The 24626-nt window shown below is 36.7% G+C and overlaps 1 protein-coding gene across 2 annotated transcripts in view; it reads left to right on the forward strand.

Moving 5' to 3' along the window:
• The window catches only part of LOC102879508 (nesprin-1), a 140148-nt gene that overhangs the window by 55492 nt on the left and 60030 nt on the right, over positions 1-24626 (forward strand). For both annotated transcript variants that reach the window (XM_025049476.1, XM_025049477.1), the window contains 12 exons: positions 3447-3602; positions 4806-4976; positions 6716-6849; positions 7231-7435; positions 9054-9236; positions 9779-9925; positions 12070-12224; positions 12620-12767; positions 14823-14917; positions 17715-17949; positions 19817-20011; positions 23542-23667. In XM_025049476.1, coding sequence (XP_024905244.1) covers positions 3447-3602; positions 4806-4976; positions 6716-6849; positions 7231-7435; positions 9054-9236; positions 9779-9925; positions 12070-12224; positions 12620-12767; positions 14823-14917; positions 17715-17949; positions 19817-20011; positions 23542-23667 — 1950 coding nt within the window. The remainder of the gene's footprint in view (positions 1-3446; positions 3603-4805; positions 4977-6715; positions 6850-7230; positions 7436-9053; positions 9237-9778; positions 9926-12069; positions 12225-12619; positions 12768-14822; positions 14918-17714; positions 17950-19816; positions 20012-23541; positions 23668-24626) is intronic.

Consider the following 24626-nt stretch of genomic DNA (forward strand, 5'->3'; position numbering starts at 1 on the left):
AGTGATAAGGATCATGGGTTCAGGTAGATTGGGCATACTCTAAATGTTTTCAGGTGTCTTAGGAACACTTAATAGTCCCCCAGGTATTCAGGTTTATACAAAAGAAATGTGACCTATTACCGTTAACACTGTAATAACATTTTTAAAATAATTCAGTAATTTGTAATGTGTTACAGATTAGCTGTGAGTCTTCTCTGTAACGTTTCCTAAAAACAATTGAAAACTCAACTGTGAAGTCATTCTACAGAAATGTCCCTTTTCCCCAAGCTTGTTTTTACATTCTGGATTTCAAAAAGAAAGACCTTTGGTAATGAGCTTCTTTCCAAGCAGTATTTTTTTTTTCCAAGCAGGTCACATATAAAGTGAGATATATTTAAGCTCACGATCAAAGCTTTTAGGTTCAGGGAAAAAAAGACCAGATGCCTTGGTGCTGGTGTGACAAGCTAATGGATTACAATGTTGAGGGTGCATAAAAATAGCCAAAAAAACCATCATACAGAGAAATACCGGGAATTTTTTTTTTAATGATTCAAAAAAAAAAAATGCTTCACATCAGAAGATGGGTATGTAAAAGATGGCAGACCAAAAACATACATCATTGCATTTCCAATTTTCCAGGGGCCAGTAGTATTTCTAATTTAAGCCATCGATTCTAAAATGTAGAAATAAGCCAGAATTTCAAAATTGTACTTTGAAGGCTGAGTTATATTTCTTGGTGAGTTCCTAAGTTAAAATGTTTCCATTAAAATTAAAAGATAATTTAAGTGTTAATATTAACAGGGTTAGTGCTTCCTTGTTACATTGTTGTGATAAATTTTACAATGAAAACACTGAGATGTTACTATAACTTTCCTCTTCTTTTTTTTCTTCCTCCCCCAATTTTTTCCTTTTTTTTTTTTTTTTTTTTTACCATTTTTCTTCTCTTTAATTACTTTTATACTGCTATTTTCCATTTAGTGTCTTTTCATGTACATGTCTTCTATTTCATGAAGAAAGAAATTGCTATCTGGAAAATAGAGTTTGGACAAGTTTTAGTCCTTTTCGGACTCAAATTTTAGCCTTCCAAAGGGTCACACCAGTCAGCATCAGTAAAGAAAGCTTGAAGTGTGGTTTAAAGAACTTTACACCAATACTAATTTGTGATTTCAAATGAAAAGTTGTTTTTTTGAAACTGAGAACAGAATGAAAGTAGATCACTCAGTTATTTTGGGAATCGTATATAAATCACAGTAGCCTGACTGGCAGGTTCTAATTGGCAGTACCACAAACTTTGTCAAAAATTTATTGTCATTTTGAGAAATTGTTCCTTTGGACCAAAGTGTGAAATTCAAACCAGCATATTTAAATTGGTGACTAAATTCAAGCTTTATTTTGTTTTAAAAATCTTGAACATTCTTCTACTCTTTCAGAGGTGATTTATTAATTTAAACCAACATAAAAACTTGATATTTATGAGTTAGTTAGCTCAAGTTAAGAATAGCTTAGTATAGCAACAAATGTTAGGTTTGGCTTTTTCTTTCATTGATCATCTTTTAATTATTATCAAAAAGAAAGGAAAACACACCTTCATTTTGCACAAAATATGTATTTCGGCCCTGTTTTCCTCCTGGGTTTTGCTTCTATGCCAACATAAATGTGCAGAGCATTTTAGAGATGTGTTTCTAAGCAATGGATCATTAATTTAATATTGCTCACTGAAAGAAGTTAACATCTACGGATAAATAACGATAAATTTAACCAGTGGTTGAATTTTAGAATTATATTACAAACACATTGGAAGGATTATTCATGGTTATTTAATCTTTTAGAGAAGTAGAGAGAAATAGCCTTGAATAGTAAAGTTAATTCTGTTTTCTATAGTACATAAAAGACCTGTAACTCCAGTAATCATCATATTCATTCTCTGATTAATTACCTAAGCTGTCAAAATATTGACAAAACTGTAAAGTGGAAATGAAAGAATAATATTAAAAGCACAAATGATCTCTTTAGGCTACTAAATGCATGAATTTCTAATTAATACATCCAGGCAAAAATAGCTTCATGATAATTAGATTTAAATAAATAAGTTTACACTGAACCATGGCAGATTACCAAATAACTGAATATAATAATACTATCTTACACTCGCCTTAAAAGATATTTTATGTGTTTATCTAATGTTATCCTTTTTGAAGTAAGAAAATGTGTTATTCTTATGTTATAAATGAGATAAAGAGTAATTAAAAAGTTGGACCACATAGAAACAAAATGAAAAGAGGCACACTATTTATAATTAATACAGAAGAGACTGGGCTCCTCACTTGACCTTAGCGATAGCACTACCCAATCCCAATCTTCTTATCCGTTTGTGAATCATGAAAGGGAGGTGTGAATCCCTTTACAGAACTGAGACATTATCCAAAGTTAAAATATTTTGGAATTTTCTTTTCTCAGCCTCCACACATCTAGTTCTGGGGATGGACTTCTGAATATGAGAATGTAACCTGCCTTAATAGGTGGCTTCTCACATCACCCCAACTTGGCGCTGACATTCTCTCCACAATTCACACCCAGCTGCCTCACCTCCAGCACTGGGCTGAGAGTCAGCAGGCTCAGAAGGCTGGTTCCAATCCCACCTCCGGCCTCACCAGCTCTGCAAACTAAATAGATTGTATCATTTGATCTCCCGCTTATTCATCCATAAGATGCTGATAGCCATCACAGCCTGCCTCACTGAGCTTTCCAAATTTTCAAATGGCATTAAAATATGTTCAAATTATGATGTATGGTTAAGTATGATCTCCAGGTCGTTGCCTCATTTTATTTTCTTTTTTTGAACATCTCATAGTGAAAGTTATCAATGCACATCCCAAAGAAAATGAAGATTTGATTCATGAGAAAAACCTGTAATTTTTTCGAATCACATAGAATCAGAGTATTTTAGAGAGAAATAAGGATAATAGACATTCTGAAGAAACTGAGACAGTGAAAATTTTTAACTTACACCAAGCGGCACAGCACAATAGTAGCAGAAATGTGACTAAATCACAGATACTCTGGCCCGGAATACCATTCTGTTGCATTTCACACTATGGGCTAAGATTGGGTAACTTTTCCAACACCAAGATGCGTGAATTTAAGAATATATTCATCTTAACCATTTCAGATGTTATTTCCTTCCTTGTAAGCTTCTAGAAAAAAAAAATTACATGGTACCGTTTCCTTATCTATTAGGTAATCAAATTTTACTTTTTTAAGTTATGCTAATTTCTCATGGGATAAAAAAAACTATTTTTAAAATTCAAATGTAGAAATACATTTTTACTGTGGAGACCCTCTCCTGAGAAGGATAATCTTTTTGCATTAGTAAAAATTTTTAGGCTATGAGACTATAATGGCTCAATTTCAGTGCACCAGAGTTCCATAATAGGACAATTTAAAATGACTGTTTTTTAATCTTTTAGGACATGGAAGATTTGATTAAAGCAAAAGAAAAAGAGGTAGAGAAAATTGAACAGAATGGACTTGCTTTGATTCAGAACAAGAAAGAAGAAGCGTCTGGCGTTGTCAAGAGCACACTGCAGGAGCTCAACCAAACCTGGGCACATTTAGACCACATGGTAATGTTGCTTGTGGGGAACTGGTTCCAGGACCATGTTTGCCACCTCATGTCCCAACATGACATGGGTGTCGGTTTTCCTAAAGTAACTGAGTAAATAATTACAAATTTATACATCATCTCTTTCTATTAAGTTCACTTCAAAGTCTAGCTTTGGATATTTCCTATAATAAACATTATTGTGAACATTACTCCCTTGATAATCTCATTCATTCCCATGTCCATAGATTTCACCTAGGCACAGGCAATTCTCAATCTGTATCCCCAACCTGGATTTCTCTCCTAAACTCTAGGTAGAGACAGAGACAGAGGCAGAAAGAGAAATCTAGCTCGTAGACATCTCCTCTTGCGTAGCCAGTAGACGGCCCAGACAGCCATGCCCAAACCACCTCTGATTCTTTCCCCACAAACCTGTACTTCCCGCCATCCCAGTTAATGACAGCTCTCCCCTTCCGGCTGCTTGGGCAGAAAACCGTGGAGTCACTCATCGCTCCTGTCTTGCCCTCCGGCCCCATATCTACTCCATCAGCTATCTGATCAGCTCTGTTTTCAGAAGAGCTCCAGAATCCAACCTCTGCCCCGACCCCTGCAGCCAGCTCCTAGGGCTCAGGCACCATCACCACTGCCTTGACTGTTTCACTGACCTCCTGAGTAGTCTCCACGCCAGAGAGGTCCTGTTAAAATGGAAGTCAGATCACACCTGTCCTCTGCTCCAAAGCCCGCAACAGCTTCCTTTTACTTTTGTAATGAGGCCAAAACCCGATGGGGGCTTGAAGGCCCACACAGCGTGGCCACCCCCTGTCTCTCTGACTTCGTCACCTGCAGCTGTCCTAAAGGTTCATTTTGCTTCTCATCTCCCCCTCCTGTTAAACTCAGTAGGTATGTGGTATTAAATATATTAATTTTTATCACTTTTATATTATATAGATATGTAATATATTGCATATATTATATATAAAGGTTATATACATAAATACATATATAACCTTTTTAAGCATTTTAATTTAGACTGAGTGTTCAAAACTATGAAAGGCATCAATTTCAACATTATTACCTCTTTTCAAATCCTTTTTGTTTGTTTGGGTTAATTTACAATGCCTAAAACACTGATCAAGTTCTTAATGTTTTTCTTGTTAATTAAACATATATATTAGATAATTTTAAATGCTATGCAATTTTAAGAGGTGTCTGTCTCTTTCAAAAGGTCGGACAGTTAAAGACACTATTGAAGTCAGTGCATGACCAATGGAACAGTCACAAAGTGGCCTCTGATGAGATAAACAGTTACCTCATGGAGGCTAGATACTCTCTTTCTAGATTCCGTCTGCTGACTGGCTCTTTAGAAGCTGTGCAAGTTCAGGTAGACAATCTTCAGGTAAGGAATAAATGGAACCGACTTTTAACATACTTTTTAATTTGAGAAATTAAAAAAAAAAAAATGAGCAAATGCGGACATCATCCTGGAATATTGCTGTATACTGTTTCCTTTTAATTATTTTTTAAATATTTAAAATTAATTTTACCTACTATTACTTGTTACTTATTGAACCTTGCCTATGGATACCACATTCTGTATTAGCTGGTATATAATTAAGTGATTTAAAAAATTCTATCATATAAATATCCACATGAATGTATTTTATAAAACGATTCTATACCCAAATCAACCTCCTTGATCCATTGTCGCTGCCTTTTGTGTCTTTTCTCTTTTTCTCCTGCTTCTCCAAACATATTCTAAGGGATTAGAAAGAAAGCAAAGAGAAAAATAGCAAAAGTGGTAAATTTTTAAACTATTAAGTTGTTTTCATTTAGCTTAACATCAGCGGTCTATCCAATGTGCACACACACACGCTTTTCCTAGCACCTACTGCTTGGTTTCCTGTGCGTCCGTTACCATCGTATCCATCCAGAATGACATTGCTGATGTTTGACTCAAATACTCCTCCTATCTCAGGTCACTGGCCTCAGGTTAGCTGCTGCCCTCACCCCCCTGTGCACTGGGCACTGTCACCTATCACTGCTCTTTGTCCCTGGCTAAATAATGCAGACTATGGGATGGGGAGGGCAGGCCCCTGCAGGATGGGATGCCAGCAAGAGCCAGCATGTATCCGCCTGACGTCAGTCCACTTCCCTGGCTTGGCAGCTAAAGTTTACATGTTGCTGACCACATTTGCAGAATTGCTGAAGGGAATGCCTTTTTAGGGGTAAGGGGGAGGGGGTGGTGTTAGGCAGGAGGAAGGAAGGATAAAGTGTGTATATAATTTTCTTAAATCTCAAATAGTTGTTGCAGATACTAAGAATCATTAAAACTTATTTCGAGAATAATAAGTCTGAAAACGCATTTCATAACTTTGAGGACGTTAAAAGTACTACCTAATTTAGCCTGTTCTGTGTTTAACACCTACAAATACTGTCTAAAGATATGAAAGAATTCAAGGCCTTTTCTTTGCATAGTTTGATTTGATGGCAGTAGATACTGGTATTAAATAGGAGTGGGTTTTTATAATGTACTTGACTGTGGAATTTTACCAAGAACTGAATCTATCACTTCAGCAATATCTCTAGGGAAATATTCTTTAAGTTCCTTCACTGGTCCTTGGTAGAGGACTCTGACAAGCCCATAGCCCACCTAGTAAACATTCTTTGCGAGGGAGAACACCCACAACAGAACTGAGAGATGGTACTCAGAAAAGCCATAATTTCTTAAAGTCTAATTATTGGGAGCTTCTGGTAGAACAACCCTAGGTTATAAGACAGAGACCTGAGTTTTGACTTTGAGCAGCCAAGGAAACCACGGTGTGACAGATTGCATACATACCACCGCCATAGTGTCCTGCTACGTGAGGGACAAGGACACCCTACGTGAGCCTTGCCAGCAGTATTCCAGATGCCATTAAAAGAAGGCTTAATTGTTAAGTATCCCTTCTCACACCTATAAGAACAAAATCATATAAAGAAATGATTCTTGAAAGAAGCCTTATAAAGCTTTGGAGCAAAGTCATGGTTTATGTATTTGTATGTGCATATTTATGAAAATAACTAAAAATTGCTCTTAAACTTGGTTATTAGAATTTAGATCCTGTCATTTTATCTGTGGTGTTTTTTCTTGGGCAGAATCTTCAAGATGATCTAGAAAAACAGGAAAAGAGCTTACAGAAATTTGGCTCTATCACCAACCAACTATTAAAAGAGTGTCACCCACCTGTGACAGAAACTCTTACCAATACATTAAAGGAAGTTAATATGAGGTATGGAACATGCTAGTTTTACACCATTATGCATTACTTATATCTGTGTTATAAATAATGACAATTAAAATTTCCCGGTCTTTGGAATTTGAGCTTTATAGATTCTATTCTATTAATGTTTTCATTTTCACAAAATGAATTTAATGATAAGTAAATGCAGTTAAGATATTTAGAAAGAAATTAAAACTGGTATATACCCAAAGACCAACCTCATCCCTGCTTATCTACCCTTGAAATGAGTGTGAAATGTTAAATAGAAATGAGAAATCCTTGCATTATTTCCAAATTCGCATGAACCAGGGTCATGAAAAATAAAATAGTAAGAAACAGCATTCGGTGAAAGGTGGCAATCTATGCATGAGTGCTGGCTGTTGTTTCCAGGTGGAATAACTTGCTGGAAGAGATCGCTGAGCAGCTGCACTCCAGCAAGGCCCTCCTGCAGCTCTGGCAACGGTACAAGGAGTACTCCCAACAGTGTGCTTCAACCATTCAGCAGCAGGAGGATCGAACCAATGAACTCTTAAAGGCAGCCACTAACAAGGACATTGCTGATGACGAAGTCGCTACATGGATTCAAGATTGCGATGTACGTATACTCAGGAATGATCGTGTTTTCCCAGAATCCCTTCCTTAAAATTCAGCAGGGCCGGCGCTTATGTTTCTAAGCTTTTGGTATGTCCCGGTATATGAGACAAGTACCCAAAAATAATTGTTTCAAGTATTAAAGAGCCTGCTAGGTTTTTAGAACACATGTATCAGATTTAAAAGGATCCTCTCATTGTTTCATTTTAAATGATGGGTTGCTTTAGCATCCATGTGAATGATTTAGGCTATCTGTTTTTACAGAGATGGTCAATATAAGAAATGACCATTTGGAAAATACTGTGATGTATTTTTTAAAAATCTACTGTTAAAGGTTTCGTCCATTTAGGTTCATTATCTTTTATGTAAGCATCAACGTAATTTCTTCTAAGAATTTAACAGTAGAAAAAAGTCTTCCTCTCCTGATTTATGAGTATACTTTTTTTAATAGCTTTTTAGAATTTCTCTTTTTCACTGTTTCTGCCAATAACCTACTTAAGGTTTTGGGAAACACTTCTCCTGTTTTACCCGTTACGTGGCTCTTCTTATTTGTCCTTGTCTTTTTTTTTTTTTTAACAAATTTTTTCAAATACCTTCTTATAAACTTTCCCATTCAGTCTGTTAGAATTAAGCAAGTTATAAAAAGCACATAGATAAAAATTTAACCTATTCTAATACCTTCACACTAATAACAAATAATCACTTTAAAGCCAAAGTTTAATGTTTACAGTGAAGATAATTCACTGCTTTTTCTCGTTCTACATAGTTTATCCTTACGGGGTTTTTCATTTTCAATTTTCAGCCCTCCTGAGTTGAGATACATGTTTTAAAGTGTAGTGCTCCAAGTTGTTTTTGTGAATTTGTCTGATATCTCTGTCAAGGTTAATGCTGCCTTTGCTTTCCTTCTTGTCACAGTAGTCCCTGTGTAGACATAGCAGGCTCTGCTCACTCCTCCATGTCTGGCAGGGTACCAGCAACATGTGGAAGAATCAGTCATTTGTCATCTCTTAGCAGCAGATGGAAACCAGAAACAGAGAATTTTCATTGGCTTATAATTTTTAGCATATAAGAGTGTCCCATAAAAAGTGGAGGCAAGAGACACCATGGAAAATAATGGAAGAACAGCCTTCCCTTACCCACTGCTCACCAGAGCCACAGAGAGGGCTCTGTACCCCACAGAGACGGGAGAGCATACCATAACCAGTACAGCATGACCACCTGCATCTACAGAAGATACTGTTGACAGGCTCATCTCTGTGTCTATGATATTAAGTAGAAAAAATGTAAAAGATGGCACTGTTTTCAATTGCATATCAATTCTGTGAAGAAGCTAGAAAAAACTGTCAAAATGTTTCCACTTTTCGGCTCTACTTATAAATGTTTTTTTCTTGTTATGTATGTTTTTCTGTAAATATATTCTTAAAAATGTGAATATGCATACATATTTTTAAAAATTAGATTCCATTCTCTATTATTTTTTCTGTGGTTGAAGGTTATTTAGTGTAATAATTTGACAAATAAGAATTGAGTGTCTCTAGATGTTTGGCCCTTTGCTGATTGTTTATAATGAGGAACACACTTAACACGCTGTTTCGTGATGGGCATATTTTCATCTTCCGTAGGACCTCCTCAAAGGACTGGGGACAGTGAAGGATTCCCTTTTTGTTCTCCATGAGCTGGGAGAGCAACTCAAGCAACAAGTGGATGCTTCAGCAGCCTCAGCCATTCAATCAGATCAACTCTCTTTGAGTCAACACTTATGCATCCTAGAACAGGCTCTTTGCAAACAGCAGACTATGTTACAGGTACAGAGCTTGTTCTCAGTGTGTATTATAAATTGGGTGTTCTATAATATCTGAGCATAAACACAGGAAAAGAATTTTTCATCATTGAGACAATGCCAACTTCAAGAACAAAAAAATAAAAAATAGGCTAACTTGGAAGTTCCAATGGGGATAAAGGAAGGTGGGACTTTATCTGACTCTGTTCTTTACCATGTAATTTTCCCCCTAAATTGATGCCTTCTTCCATGGTACTGAGTAAAATGTGTTCAATGAATAAACACTGAGTGGCTTTAATATTAATATTCCTGTTTATATAAGAAGAATATTTCTGTTTGATAATATAGTTTAAAAGTGACTTTAATTGGTTAACCAATTAACAGTACATGGAAATAATTCTAAGTTTTAGGGGGAAATATAGTAAGAAAAAGAAAAAAAGTTAAGTCATCATAACCTCGTTTCTTTAGGAATGGCATCTTGAGAATGGCAATTTGACATAAGAATATGAAAAATAATTTCGATTCCACTAGATTTCTAAATACCAATTTTCTTTTGTAATGAAAAAGACGGGCGTCCTCGACTATGAAACCTTTACCAAGAGTTTGGAAGCTTTGGAGGCCTGGATCGTAGAAGCTGAAGAAACGCTGCAAGTTCAGGACCCCAGCCCCTCGTGCGACCTCTCAACCATCCAGGAAAGGATGGAAGAACTTAAGGTACGTGTGTGGGAATCCTAGTCTCAGATCTTCCATCTTCATTCTCAAAACCTTAAGGAAAACTCCAAACTCCTGACATAGGCCTACCTGTTATTTTGAGCTCCCAAGGAAACGCTTGCCAGCTCTGTTCTCCTACTCTCCTGAGAAGAATGAGCTGTGCACTGGCGGTGAGCACAGCTGACTTCACAACTCATGATGGGGGCCCGGTCAGGACCTTTCCTGGGGTACCACTCACTCCTCCCTGTCCCTACCTGTAGCTCCTCCCTATGCTCAGCCTGTCCATTACCTCCTTCATGGTCCTCGAGCCTCCCATCTCCATCATCGTCCACTCCTAATTCAAACGACCTGGTCCTTTCTCCTGGACCACTGCAACAGCCTCCATGGAGCTCCCTGCAGCTACCTTTCTCCCTCCAACCCGTAGCTGCCAGAATGATCTTTTTTTCCTCTTTAATTTTTTTCAATTACAGTTGACATATAATATTCTATCAGTTTTGGGTGGACAGCATAGTGATTGGACATTTCTATAACTTACAGAGTGATAACCCCGTAAGTCTGGTACCCATCTGATACCATACCAGAATGATCTTTTTATTTTAAAGGCTTTTACTTAATTGGGAAATATTTTAAGTATTCAGTAAAGTAAATAAAATAATACAATAGATATGCAAATTTCATTATAGTATTCCTCTGCTTAAAACCCTCTGTGGGTTCCATTGCTCCCAGGATAAAGATCAGTGTGGATTATGAGGTCCAGCATCACCTGGCTACTGCCTTCCTAAGAGTCTCGTCTTCCCAGCGTCCATCTCATCCTCCAGCCGCTTGGGTACCACATTGCTTCCCAGTGTCTGTGTGCGTGACGTTTCCCCTTTCTGGAATTCTTTTCTTGTTCTCATCAGCTCTCTCTCAACCAAAAGAAATAAACTCCTGGCCATTTTGTTCAATGTCATTCTCTTAGGAAAGCCTTCACTTCTGTCCATGGTCAGGCTCCCCACGTGACACACTTTCACAGCACCCTATTCTTTCTCTTCAATGTTTTATCATACCGCTTAGTTACGTTTATGTGACAGGTGACTACTGCTGTTCTCTGTACTGTTGGAATAGCACCTTCCTCTCTGCAAGCACTGACGAGAAAGACCGTGTCATATCAGTTTTGTTTGCTGCCAATGTCTACCCACAGAAATCCTGTCGTCTCATACTTATGCTTTTGGCTTCAACAATTGGAAAGGTTTATTCTTTCTTTAGGATGTTTGGCAGAGCATGCAAAGAGAAAACACACACAGCTGAAGATGCCCTGACATTTTCTCCTTCCTGTAGTCAGTTTCCTAATGGAGTTATGAATGCTCAAGGGAAAACCAGTACGGGCAGCTTTGTCCTGTGCTTGAAAGGGAGCAGAGAGATCTGAAAGCGTAGACTGCTTTCTCAGTTGAGTCTCGCCAACTTTAGAGTAGGGTTAAAGGACCTAAAACTGCAGCTTTTAAGATAAAATGTGGTGATTTCAAAGTTTGAGCGGGACTGCGCTCCATCCAGTGAGAGCCCAGCATCTCTTGTTTACTCAGCTGTCCCGCTGACTAGCTGGGTGGCCTTGCCCAGCTTACCTGGTTTCCAGACATCTCTTTCCTCATTGCAAAGTGAGAGTGACAACGCAGTACCTTACGAGATTGTTTCGAGGATAAAAATGAGTTACTGTATTACCTGTAAAGCTCATATAACAATGCTCGGTTCATAATAAGTGGTCAGTAAATGTTAACTATTACTATTATAACTATTATTATTATTATCATTAAATAATAAAGGAACAGATGTGCATGGATGACCAAAGTAGGAAATATGCCTCTTCAGATAGCAGCATAATTTTTATTCTTTATCAGTTCTATCAAGCATTACTTACAAGTAAAAAAATCAAGTAAAAATTACACAAAATGGTCCATAAAGGATACTGAGTATCTGTAGCCACAATAGCAGCAGCAGCCGTGGAAGCTAGTTAGGAAATGCAGCTCTTCTTTATTTTGCAAGCAAGCAGCCTAGAAATGCACAGAAGACCAAAGACCAGCCTCTTCCTGAAATCCAAAATTCACTGTGCACTTTGAAAGCACTCTGCCTGCTCTGACCATGGTGCTAAACCTGCTTTTAAATCTCACTTTCAGGGGCAGATGTTAAAATTCAGCAGCTTGGCCCCAGATTTAGACCGTCTGAATGAACTTGGCTACAGGCTGCCCCTGAACGATAAAGAAATCAAGAGGATGCAGAGTCTGAACCGGCACTGGTCTCTGATCTCCTCTCAAACTACAGAAAGATTCAGGTAGAGTTACCAAGAGACGTTTTGGCCAGTCTGATATATCAACAGAAATAAGTTCATGATTTGTGTACATTTATAAATGCTAGGTCTTTCTAATGATACAAAATTTGAACTAAAATCGAGAAACTCAAATTGTGAAGTGGTTTTCCATGTTTCATGGACTCGATATTGTTTTAATCAAAAAATAAAAAACACTTTTACCTAAGAATATGTTAAAGAAACATATACAATATCGTTTTTTAAACTTACAGTTTTAAACATTTTCTTTTTTAAAATCTTACCACCTAACTTGAAAGTTTTGTGGTCAAATTAGAATTGGAGGCAGATAGAAGATAAAGATATAAGATATAAGAATAAGCAGCAACATAACTACTACTCTTTTTCCTTCGTTCTGTCAGTAAGTTGCAGTCATTTTTGCTACAACATCAGACTTTCTTGGAAAAATGTGAAACATGGATGGAGTTCTTGATTCAAACAGAGCAAAAGTTAGCAGTAGAGATTTCAGGAAATTATCAGCATCTTTTGGAGCAGCAGAGAGCACATGAGGTAAGTTATGCCAGCAGATTTTGGGGTAATAAAATAGTTGAGGCCTTTGGAAGATGCTGCACGATGCCATGTGGAGGACTTCAAGTGCCGTATCTTGTGCCGAGACTATTCAAATGCGTCTTTTGCCGAGTCTGCTCAAAAAGCTTGAGGTTTCGTTAGCTTAATTACAAAAACGTGGTTCAGTTCTTCGCTCCGTAGTTGGTTATAAGCATGTGGCAGGCCTCAATACCCTGAAACGGATAGTGCCAAAACTGTGGTCAAAGTCTGTTTACAGAGGGGTGGGGGAGGGTAAGTGGAGAGGGTGTGTGCGGAAGGAGAGTAGAAAGTTAGACTCAGTTTTCAAATTGAGTTACAGATTACATTAATGTTGCCAAGGCTACTTGCTGGACAGATTGAGCTTTGATCTTAAAAGTCTTTGATAAATTAAAATCGCATGTTCTTTATAAAGCATATATGCATTCTATACTAGGAAATCAAGCTACTAAATATCCACAAGTGGACCTCTTACTCAAATTGTGTTATAATTATTTCTCAAGAAACACTGAGAATGAACTAGATACCAAAAGCAAATTAATTAATTAGTCTGTTTTGCTATTTGCTGGTATAATCCAAGTTGCTCCACGTGTTTATGAAATATACACAGATGGAGAGATAGGATTTACCTAAAAGTAGAGAAAAAGCCTATGCAGAACTTAAAAGAGAATAAAACTAATTTTGAATCATTTTGTTTAAATTTAAAAAATAGAGAATTTAAACATTTTAAAAATGTTTTTAAGTTTAGTTTTATCATGTTGACCGATGATAAAATAAAAGAATGAATCAAAATTACAGTGGGATATCATTTCACACTCACTAGGGCTACAATGAAAAAGATAACAAGTATTGATGAGGATGTAGAGATATTGGAATCTTCATACATTGCTGGTGAGAATGTAAAATGGTGATGTTTTTTGGAAAATAGTTTGGCATTTCCTCAAAATGTTAAACATAGAGTTACCATGTGACCCAGTAATTCCATTCCTAGGTATATACCCAAGGGAATTGAAAAATATATGTCCACACATATATGTGTGTGGACAAAAACTCATACAAGAATATTGTTTGTAGTGCCATTATTCATAATTGCCAAGAAGTGGATGTAATTCAAATATCCATCAACTGATGAATAAATAAAATATGGTATATACATACATTAGAATACAATTCAGCAATAAACAGAAGTGCAGTACTGAAACATACTGCAACATGGATCAACCTTGAAAACATTATGCTGAGTAGAAAGAAGCCAGTCACAAAAGGTAGTTCATTGCATGATTCCATTGATACGAAATGTCCAGGGTCGGCAAATCCATAAAGACAAAATAGATTAGTGGTTACCTAGGGCTGGCGTATTGAGAGGAAATGGTAAGTGGACTGTTAATGAGTACGGAGTTCTTTCAGGGGTAATGAAACTGCTCTAGAATTAATTGTGGTGTTGGTTGTACAACTCTGAAAATGTAGTAAAAACTATTAAATTATGTACTTAAATAGATGAATTGCATGGCATATGAATCATATCTCAGTAAAGCTGTTTAAACGACAATGGAAATAATTTGAAAGACTTGTATTTTTTCGTAGTGAGATAATTTTATTAATTGAATTAAATTGAAAAATATTGAGTTCCAAAAACGGGTTTTTTTCCATTTTTCGACTTTTTAAAAGGTCCTAAGTTAGTCTCTGTCTGAAAATGGACCATATTCTGCATACAAAAAAAAAAAAAAACAAGAATACAATATATGTGCCAACTAACTTCACAGGTGATTTTGAAAGAGAGGAGGGGATCATAATTTTACTTTCAGCCAGTTTTTGTAAACAAAAATTAAACTTTAAGAATATATTAATTAATGGTTTAAAAATACATTATTCCTACACTGCAGAATATCACACATATCCTGATTCAGCTGGAGATATTTTCCGCAATCTTGCTTAAACCAGAATTTTAAAAAACTTATTAGAAAACTGATCGTTAAAATTAGGAACTCTAAAGTATGTTTTTCTTTTTTAAAAAAATAATAGTTGTTTCAAGCAGAGATGTTCAGTCGTCAACAAATTTTGCACTCGATCATTACTGACGGCCAGCGTCTTCTGGAACAAGGTCAAGTTGATGACAGGTAGGATCTTTGATATATTATTATGAAGAAAGGTTCCAGTAAATTAGTCATTTTCTTTTTAATGAGCAGATTAGAGGGCATATATCCAATCTTCCTAGGGCAATTGTACTGCAATGGAGCCTCAGTAATTGCAGGAAAGGCTTGTCTGAATCTCTGAAATGATAGAGTATTGAATCTTTTTAAAGAACTGCTATTATATTATACGAAGGACATAGAGTACTTGGAAATCACCTAGCCAACCTTTGCTAGTAGTCTGTAGGAGACGGGAATTAATAAATAGATCAGAATGAATTGTATCAATGATGTATCAATGGTTTGTAAACAGATGCTTCTAACATTTTTATATGGTTACAGAAATTTTATGTCTAAAAGGAGCAGAGAGATCACTAGACCATCCTTCTTACTTATAGATGAAAACTCAAGGTCCTGAAATGTGAACTGATTTAACCAAGGTCATGGAACAGAGTAGCACAGAATCAAGACTAGAACTCATGTGTCTGGTTTTTAGTCAGGACCAGCCAGCTCTCCCATACCATGATAATTCTACCAGATTTGAAAATGCTATGCTACCTTAAGTCAGATTACACTCATCCTGAAATTCTACTTCCTCTTCATTTACTTAGCAGATTCTCTCTTTATTGAAAATGCAGAGGTATATATCTAGCTCCTCTTTAGATTTATGGTGTGTGAAATTGATGATTCTGTACTATATTTACATTTCCTAGAATAATATTTACCCAATCTCATCTACTTTCTGTGGTGATATTTTCAGTATAAACTTCATTTATTTTATTACATATGTGTATATCTCCCATAAATGAGGACCGGTAGTTGTGATTATAATTAATTTAGTATTATTTTTTTAATAGAAAATAAATTATTTTTATTGAGAGGGTTTTTTAAAATGTTTTGGAACCAATTTCAGTTTTAAGTGGATATTTCTTTGGATGAACATGAAAGATTCTCATGGTTAAGCTTGGAACAACAAAATGTGATACCATATTTATTCTATTCTAAGTAAGCCAAATTTAATGTGAACTTTACAGAGAATTTAAAGCCTTCAAAATAAGACAAATTCAGATGTAATTAACTTATCTTTTGCTTTACCCTTCCCTAGCCAACTCTATAACAGTATTATAAAAGTTTGAGTCATTAAGTGAAATAAAATTTAAAATTCATGCACAAGCCAACATCTATTAAATTTTAAATGTTAACAGTTAGGGAAAAACACCAAAGAGATGAAAATATGAGGGTTGGACCTAAGGATAATTTTGAAAATTGCAAGTAAAAAAAAAAAAAAATTCAGATTCGAACATGTCGACAGTAAGAAGTCCCCAGATTACCAATTTATTGTGTTTTAAAATTTTAGTTATCACTTTTTTCAGAGTTCAAGTTCAGCAGTGGGAACAGTGTCATGTTTTAAGTAGCTCCTCATGCTGGCAGGTAGCTCAGGACAGCTCTGTTCTTCAAAGTGAGGATAAAGATGCCACAAAGAGATCTTTGATGGTTACCTGGTAAGGAAAGCAATATGGAGGGTACTTTCTGTGTCATAGGACATTCTCGAGTCCTGGAGTTATACTTTTTCAGAGGTGAGAGAGGCTTATAATTTTTAGGGGAGTCTTCATAAACTTAATTCGCCATTTTGGTTCTACTGCAATTAGATTATAAATATCTTTCAAAACCAGAATCACTAATAAAACTTTTGGTTACAAAACCAAAGTTTACAGTGGCCCTAGATATAGGTTTCAAGAATATTGGAACCCGGGATAGTAAGTCCAATTCAGATCTGAAGCCACCCTCATCCAGGAGAAATAGCATATCTAGGGAAGGAAAGCAAAACTAATATAATAGATCAAAGCAATGTTACACATTAGTAATAAAATATGTGGAGAACAGTATAAGCTGTAAAGAAACTCATTCTATTTGATACAGGGCAAACCAGTTCTAGAGCCACAAGTTGAATGTTAAAGAAAACTTCGTAAAGAACTGCCAACATTTTTTAAAGGTAGAAAGCACAGAGATAGGAAAAATGAACTGAAAAAAAAAATCTGAGCTTATTTAGCTGGAAATTGAGAAAGCATAAGTTAAATTTAATATGTGCATGTGTATGGACAACCTTTATACAGACAGTGATGAGTAGATAATTTTCATTTTTCTAAGAACAAAGTGAAGTGGGTTTAAAATGTAGAAGGGAAAATTTAGATTACTATGTGGAATAATTTGCTAAAGATTGGGGCTATTTATCGTAAGGTAATAACAGAGTTTATGGAGTACAGTTTTTTTAAAAAAATCTTTAATAACATAATTTTATTTAAGTGGCTCATGACTCTAGCTAAAATAACCCAGTTTTGTTCGTCCAAATTGCCTTATAATTCTAGCTGAAGACAGGTTGTAAATAAGCTTCGTTCCTCATTTTCTCCTGCAGTAGCGCTCACGAGATACTAACACATGCTGCATATGTCGCTATGGTTGTGCTCAGGGTTTGAGGACATTCTCATTGTAACTGCTGACCTATGCACTCTGGGAGAAAGTAAATGACAATGACCTTATAGGTAGGCCTTCAACCTGTACTGAAACATGAGAACACGCACTGTTTGCAAACATGATAGTTTAACTGTTAGCAATTTTTCAAATCATTTACAATAGACCTGATAACACGTCATGGCATGATATTTGAAAACCTCTGCCCTAGATCACTCCTCAGGGCTACGGTCATTGAATCTGTATACATTGGCTGATAATGTAACTACATCCAAAATAACAGTGCTTTCCCCCCGTGTAATTATTTCTTCACCAGAGATGAGTTCAACCTGAAGTTGACACTTCTCAGTAATCAATGGCAGGGAGTGATTCGCAGGGCCCAGCAAAGGAGAGGCATCATCGACAGCCAGATTCGCCAGTGGCAACGCTACAGGGAGATGGCAGAAAAGCTTCGTAAATGGTTGGCTGAAGTGTCCTATCTACCCACGAGTGGTCTCGGAAGTGTCCCAATACCACTGCAGCAAGCGAGGACCCTCTTCGATGAAGTACAGGTAAGGCGCAAAACACGCTGTTTTTAAACCTCTTCTACAATCCCACTGCACACTTTACTCTAGCCTCAGTTCTTCAGAAAGATTCTGGAGTGACATTGGAATGAGGACAAACATTGTTCGCAAATGTCAACAGAAACAGAAAATAATTGCATTCCAAAGCCCATAGTTAACGATGAAAGTCTGGCGAGCGCCGGCCTCTCACAGAGATTCCCTCCACTTCACACGCCCAGTCCTTCCAGCAGCTCGTTGAAACTCAGCATGGAAGAAAGGCAACAGGGAGGGAAGCAAAACTTTGCATTGGTTATATGCATCTCACTCATGAGCAGTTAAAACATGTCACTGAACTATTCTGGAGAAGGGAAAAGGCTCAGTCCTTCTTGAGCTCTTTGTCCATTCCCGGTCTAGCCCCTAGGTCATCAGCCTGGGAATCTGGGACTCCAGCCTCTTAGATAGATGCTTCCTAGTGCTCTCGTAAGTCCTTCCCAGTGTATCTTGTGGGTTCCTGTTCCTTTGAATGTCACCATTTTCTGCTTCCTCTCTCCTCCTCACTTCTCTGGGAGATCTCATCTACACACATGGCTTCAACTACCCCTTACGAGCAGAGAAGGGCCAAATTGGTATCTTCTGGTCGCATTTACCTCCTGAGCTTTCGACTCATGTATTCAACTTCCCTTTAGATTCACATCTATGTGCATCTCAGACTTAACGTCTGTGGGCTTCAACAAAGCCCGTGATCTCTGGACCAACCATCCTCCCTCAGCCCATTTCCTGTGTTCCCGATCTGAGGATATGTCATCACCAGCTATCAGCCGGGAACCCCAGAGTCATTCTATAGCTACATTCCTGTTTTTCCCCCTTTCCATATCCAATATTCCTCATTTCCATCTCTACTGCCATTGCCCAAGATTAGGTGCTCTTGCTTTTTTTTTTTTTACTCTTCTGTTTCTCCCCCTTTCCATATCCAGTATTCCTCATTTCCGTCCCTACTGCCATTGCCTGAGATTAGGTGCTCTTGCTTTTTTTGTGTGTGTGTGCCTAGATAGACAACAGGTTTCTAACCTGTCTGAGTAAGTCCAGTATATACCCTTTCTCCATTGCATTTTCTACTATACTGTTGAATGCTTTAATGTAAACACATCGTCTCCCTGCGTAATATTCTTCTGTGAATCTCATTCAGTTTTTATTATAAAAACCAAATTCCCATGCAAGGTGTGGTCTTGTCTGACCTTCTGCCACTTTCTTACATGCATCCTATATCCCAGGCACTGAAAACTACATCTGGAATCCTGACCTCCTCATATTTATCCTGAATAGTGAATTTGCCTATTCTCGTTTCTCTGCGTGGAAAGTGTCCTCTCCCTGATCCCTAGCCCTCATATGACACCAGGCCCTTCTTTATCTGGTTGTGTTCATATGTCTTTCAAGCCTTTATCACTTTGAGGAAGCCTCTCTGTGCACCCTGCGTGGGTTGGAGAGGTGAGCCCTGGTCTTTCTTTGAATTAGGTAGTTTGTACTAAATATGCATCCCAAATGTTTTCTTCAAAAAACAAACAGAAAAAGATCTTACTAAAACTTGTGAAAAAACAAACAAAAATTCATATGTAGCAATGTGTTCCCTGTGCATCAGTCTTATAGCGCAGTTTCCACACTGCATCGTGACTGTATTTAACCTGGGGACAGAAACCTGTTGAATTCTCATTCACGTACACATCGCTTCATTCATGCCCAAAGTACCAGCTCAGTAAATGCTTGTTTGATGAAAGACGCCACGCTCTGTAGGCAAAAATGGCGGGTCATTTAAAAATACTTAGAAGAGGGAAATGGTGAAGAAAAGAGTGAGAAAGTCAAAATCTACGGTTTCTCTTAGTTCAAAGAAAAAGTGTTCCTGCGACAACAAGGCAGCTACATCCTGACGGTGGAGGCTGGCAAGCAGCTCCTGATCTCTGCCGACAGCGGAGCTGAGGCCGCCTTGCAGGCTGAACTCACGGGAATCCAAGAGAAATGGAAATCGGCCAGCGCGCGTCTGGAGGAGCAGAAGAAGAAACTGTCCTTCTTGTTGAAAGTAAGTTCAGCCTCTTTCCTCCTATAGATGTAATACAGTTTAAATACTCTTTTGAGAGTTGTGCTGCTTCTTCCCATTGTTATCAGTGAATCTAATAAGGCAAAGGTCCTTAAGTCATACCCCGCAGTATTTTGATCCCCTCTCTGTGTCACATTTAAGACTTTGTCCTGTCTTATATAAAAGGGAAAAGTTTCCCGATTTTTAGCAATTTGTCTTTCAGGAAAATCTCCCAACAAAGCAGTTTTAAGTCTGATAAGACAGTCCAAGTGATGAATTCTAATTTATGGCCAGTGCTAAGCCAGGAGCTATATAAATCTGTATAAAATCTGTATAAAAAACTGCATAAATCCAGACAGGAATGCAAAGAATAGATTCTCCTTTCTAACCTAAGGCTCTAAAGTGGTTTTTGAGATTGATATCTCTTATTTTATAGCAGGGAAAAACCTATCCAAGAAGATACTCTTGATTTGATCTTAGCTTATCCAAACGTGTTACTATGAGATCAAATCTCCAGGAGATGTATTAGCTTTTAGTTGGATACGGACAGTGCACTGATCACACAGCAAATTTAGGGAAATGTAGATTTATCCAGACCTCCCACAAGATGCTTTTCTCCCTCACTTTCAAATCTATCTATAATACAAAATTGTATCTGCAGTTGAAAAAAGGCATGATCTCTAAACTCAGATAAACCCAAGTTATAACCGTAGTAAACCAAGTTTCTTGGTTGGCTCAATCTATCTAAGCCTCAGTTTCCTGATCTGTAGAGCGGGTATGGTTACGTCTCCTTCACACGGCATTGTGAGGATTTAATGAAATGACCACGGTAACTCATGTGGCACAGTACCTAGCACACATTGAGCACTCTATAAATGATGCTAATTATCATTGTTGACATTATTCTCATTTTAAAAAGTGAGCACAGCTAAATATTGCCGTTTTATATATATTTATATATATATAATCTGTTAAATTTGGCCTGTCACCTTTTTTTGATCAAAAGTAATAACTGAAGTTAATGGAATACTTTTTCTTTTTTAGTGCTTAAAGTATGCACAACTGTTGGGCTTATTCTATTAAATTTTATTTAATAATATATTACCTTGTGTGTAAGAATGCCACTGAACATCTGTTAAAGAACTATATTATTTGCACACAGTATGATTCATCAGTAACACAATAAGCCTCATTCTCTTCTCTTCAGTGTTTGCTTTAAGGAAAGGATTAAAAACACTGTTAACTCATTCTGTAGAGAGCATGTTAATCATATATTTTTCTTTATTTGTGATGGATTATTGGACACATTTCTAAGACCTAATAAGACAAGATGGCTGAGTCACTGCATTTGCTTTTCTTGTCAGTTTGTTGCTTGTCCACTTTGATAGATGTTTGCAGACCATGACATTTAGTTATTTCCATATAATTAATGTAGTAAAGAGACTTGAGCTCAGAATCTAAGCCGTCCTTGGAAAGGAAAATCCCTATTCTTGTTAAAGTTTATTTTATTTTGAATCATACACGAGATCCTATTTGCTTAAGGAGTTTACGAAGCTAAATTTTAATGTTTATACAGCTTCATTTTGCTGTATCTTTTCCCCACTGTTATAATATGCTTATTTATTTTCAGCTTTTAATTTAATACTCCAAGTGAATATGCCAAAAATACAGTAATTATAATTCTATGCCCTGAATATTTACCTGCTTCACTATCGCCTTTTAATTTTGTTATGAAAAATAAGAAGCTGACATTTTCTCTTTTAGATCAATGAACATTTATTGACTGTGGTTGATAGATTTCAGAGTGTGCGATGATTTACTTAAGAATGCTGTTCAATTTAAGTAGAAAGAGGATCTTTCTTTCTATTCATTATGCTTTGCATTGATGAATGAAGTGTAGCCTGGGAACACAGATATTTTAATAAAAAGAATGAACCAATCTGTCCAAGATAGACAATTTTTTTTGTTTTTTGTTTTTGTTATTTTCTTGTGAATGGGAAGAGGGAATGTGGTTATATACTCCAGAATGTTCTTTGAAGGAATTTAAAAGAGAAATGAGAGTCTTGAGCCAACTTTTAGTCAACACTTTCTAAAGAAGACAGTTGTAGCAAATGGCACCCATGGGTTGCTGTGTTAAAAATAAGTCACCAGAAGAGAAGATAGAAAGAACAAGAAAAGACTGGTAATGATGGAAGATATAATGTAAAGAAAAATGCAACATGATTTGGCACCATGCTAATTACTCAAAGCAACTCTAGCTGTCGTTAGAGTTTGGTAATCTAAGTTGTGGGAAATGGCCACTGGGGAGGAGGCCAGGAATGAGGATTATTAGACAAAATTAAGATTTGTTTAGTTGAATTTAATTTGCATTGGCACTGAGACACCAAAGATGAGTTAATTTGTAGATAGGGAGCTATGAAGAATTAAGTCTCCAGTCTGAGTCCTTTAAATTTTTTTTTTTTTACTTTTTTTTTTTTTTTAATTACAAAAGAAATACATGTGTCTGGTAAAAAAAAAAAATTCAGATAGTAATTAAAGTATTTAGAGCAAAAAACAAAATTTCCCCTGTACCACCACCCAAACCTTGTCATCTTCTCCCGTAGTAACCATTATTATTGTTTGGTGTGCAGCCCTTCAAAACATAACCACACAGTGTATGTTCTTGTGTCAGTATGTAGAGCTCTCCCTATTCTACACGGCCTCACTCTACTTATCCAGCCATCTTCTTCTTCAGAGCACTTACCAGTACTTGGCATATTAGATGTAGAATTTAAAATTTTTACATTCTTTGTCTTCCTCCACTTATTGATCTGTTTGGGTTTTTTACATACTACATATTTGACTCTTTATTACATACGTTTCTGCACTCATCTAGATAAAGCCAGTCGAATGCCATTGCCATGCCTTTTGTGGTTGTGTTTCTACTTCTGTAACAATGCAAATGCAATATATAGTACTTATATATTGAACTGAGTGAGACTCAGAGTTATATTATTTTTACATTCATCTCACTTCTTTTACTCACACATATTTTTATCCTGAAAGAGATTCCATTTCCTTTTCTTTATTTCTTATAGTGCATTTGAGATGGTGTAGGCATTGGGATAATTATGGGTGGGGTTAGGAAAGAGGAAAGTCCAGTGATTATATTCTCACCTCTGCAAATAGATTTAGATTTAGATAACATTTTTGAGTACCATAATATTCTGGACATTGTACTTGGTGCCATGACACCCATTGCTTCTTTTTATCCTCCAACAATTATAGTTTGTATTATTTCTATTTTCATAGGGAAAACCAAGACAGTGCATTACCTGCTTAAAGTCACACAGATAATAAGTAAGGGTCAGTTTAGAACTCAGCTTATCTGATACCACCTACTACAAAAATGGATATGGACACGGCTTCACATCATCATCAGTGTAACTTTAATTCTTTCTCTGGGAATCTAGAAGAGTGTTTTTCTTTTTTTTTCTAATTTCCTACCAACAAAAAAAAAAACTCATGAATTTTTTTCCCCCTCCCATTTTTAGGACTGGGAAAAATGTGAGAATGGAATAGCCGAATCTCTGGAGAAACTACGAACTTTCAAAAAGAAACTTTCCCAGCCCCTACCGGATCATCACGAAGAGCTCCATGCGGAGCAAATGCGTTGCAAGGTAAATTCCTGGAATGAGCTTCTAACTGCCACCTACCTGTGTGCTTCTCCTGTAATAACACCTTCGGAAGCATAAACCAGTTGAACTCCTAGAGCCATCTACATGGAGATGCAAGTTGCCTGGTATATTGCAATTAGAGCAATCTTTTTAAAGCATCTGCACTGGAGAGTCATTTTAGCAGAAGAGTCTAGTTTACAAAAAGAAGAATGAGGCTGGGCAGCCTGGAAATTCTGCAGAAAGCACCCCCCATTCAGCACTTCCCCCAGCACCCCCCTACCTCCAACCCCTGCCCCACGGAGGGACACACCCTGCTATCCAGACTCTACTGTAAGGAAAACAGGAATAGTAAATAGCTAGTCTCAGTTACTGCATAGTAACACAATCCTTCAGTTACTAAGGGCCCTACTACTTAAAGATTATTATCAGCATCTCAAATCGTACTTGGAAACAAATCAGTAGCTAATGCAAACCACTCCCTGTGTCAGGAGCTCACTGAGACCAACATGATTTAGTGGCTTTAGGGTTTATTTCATTCATACCTGTCAAGTAGAGTTTTCTGCTGAGAGATTGGCAGATCATATTAAAACGACTGTTAAATTTTTAACCCCAAATTATACATGTTTTTGTGTTCCGAGTCATTTGCAAATTACTGCAGTAGAGCACACATACTTAAATAATTTGGATTTTAATCAGTTTTCTGCATCGCTTTGGCCAAGAAGGTAAACATTTAAGAAAGATTAATTTTTAAAGAAGTCTAGAAATCATAAAAAGTGTGAATATAAGATTTTTTTTGATATTACAATTTAAGAATATTCTTTGAAATTTGAAATAAAAGGCAGTATACTTTACATCATGGATGGTGAGTGAAATATCTTGAGGTGTAAATTCAGAAGTAAGCAAAAATTAAAAAGAATTTGTTTTAAAACTGTGATTGTAAATGTAAAACAAACTATTAAAGA

This window comes from Pteropus alecto, unplaced genomic scaffold (assembly GCF_000325575.1).
Source record: "Pteropus alecto unplaced genomic scaffold, ASM32557v1 scaffold176, whole genome shotgun sequence".
Lineage (NCBI taxonomy): Eukaryota > Metazoa > Chordata > Mammalia > Chiroptera > Pteropodidae > Pteropus > Pteropus alecto.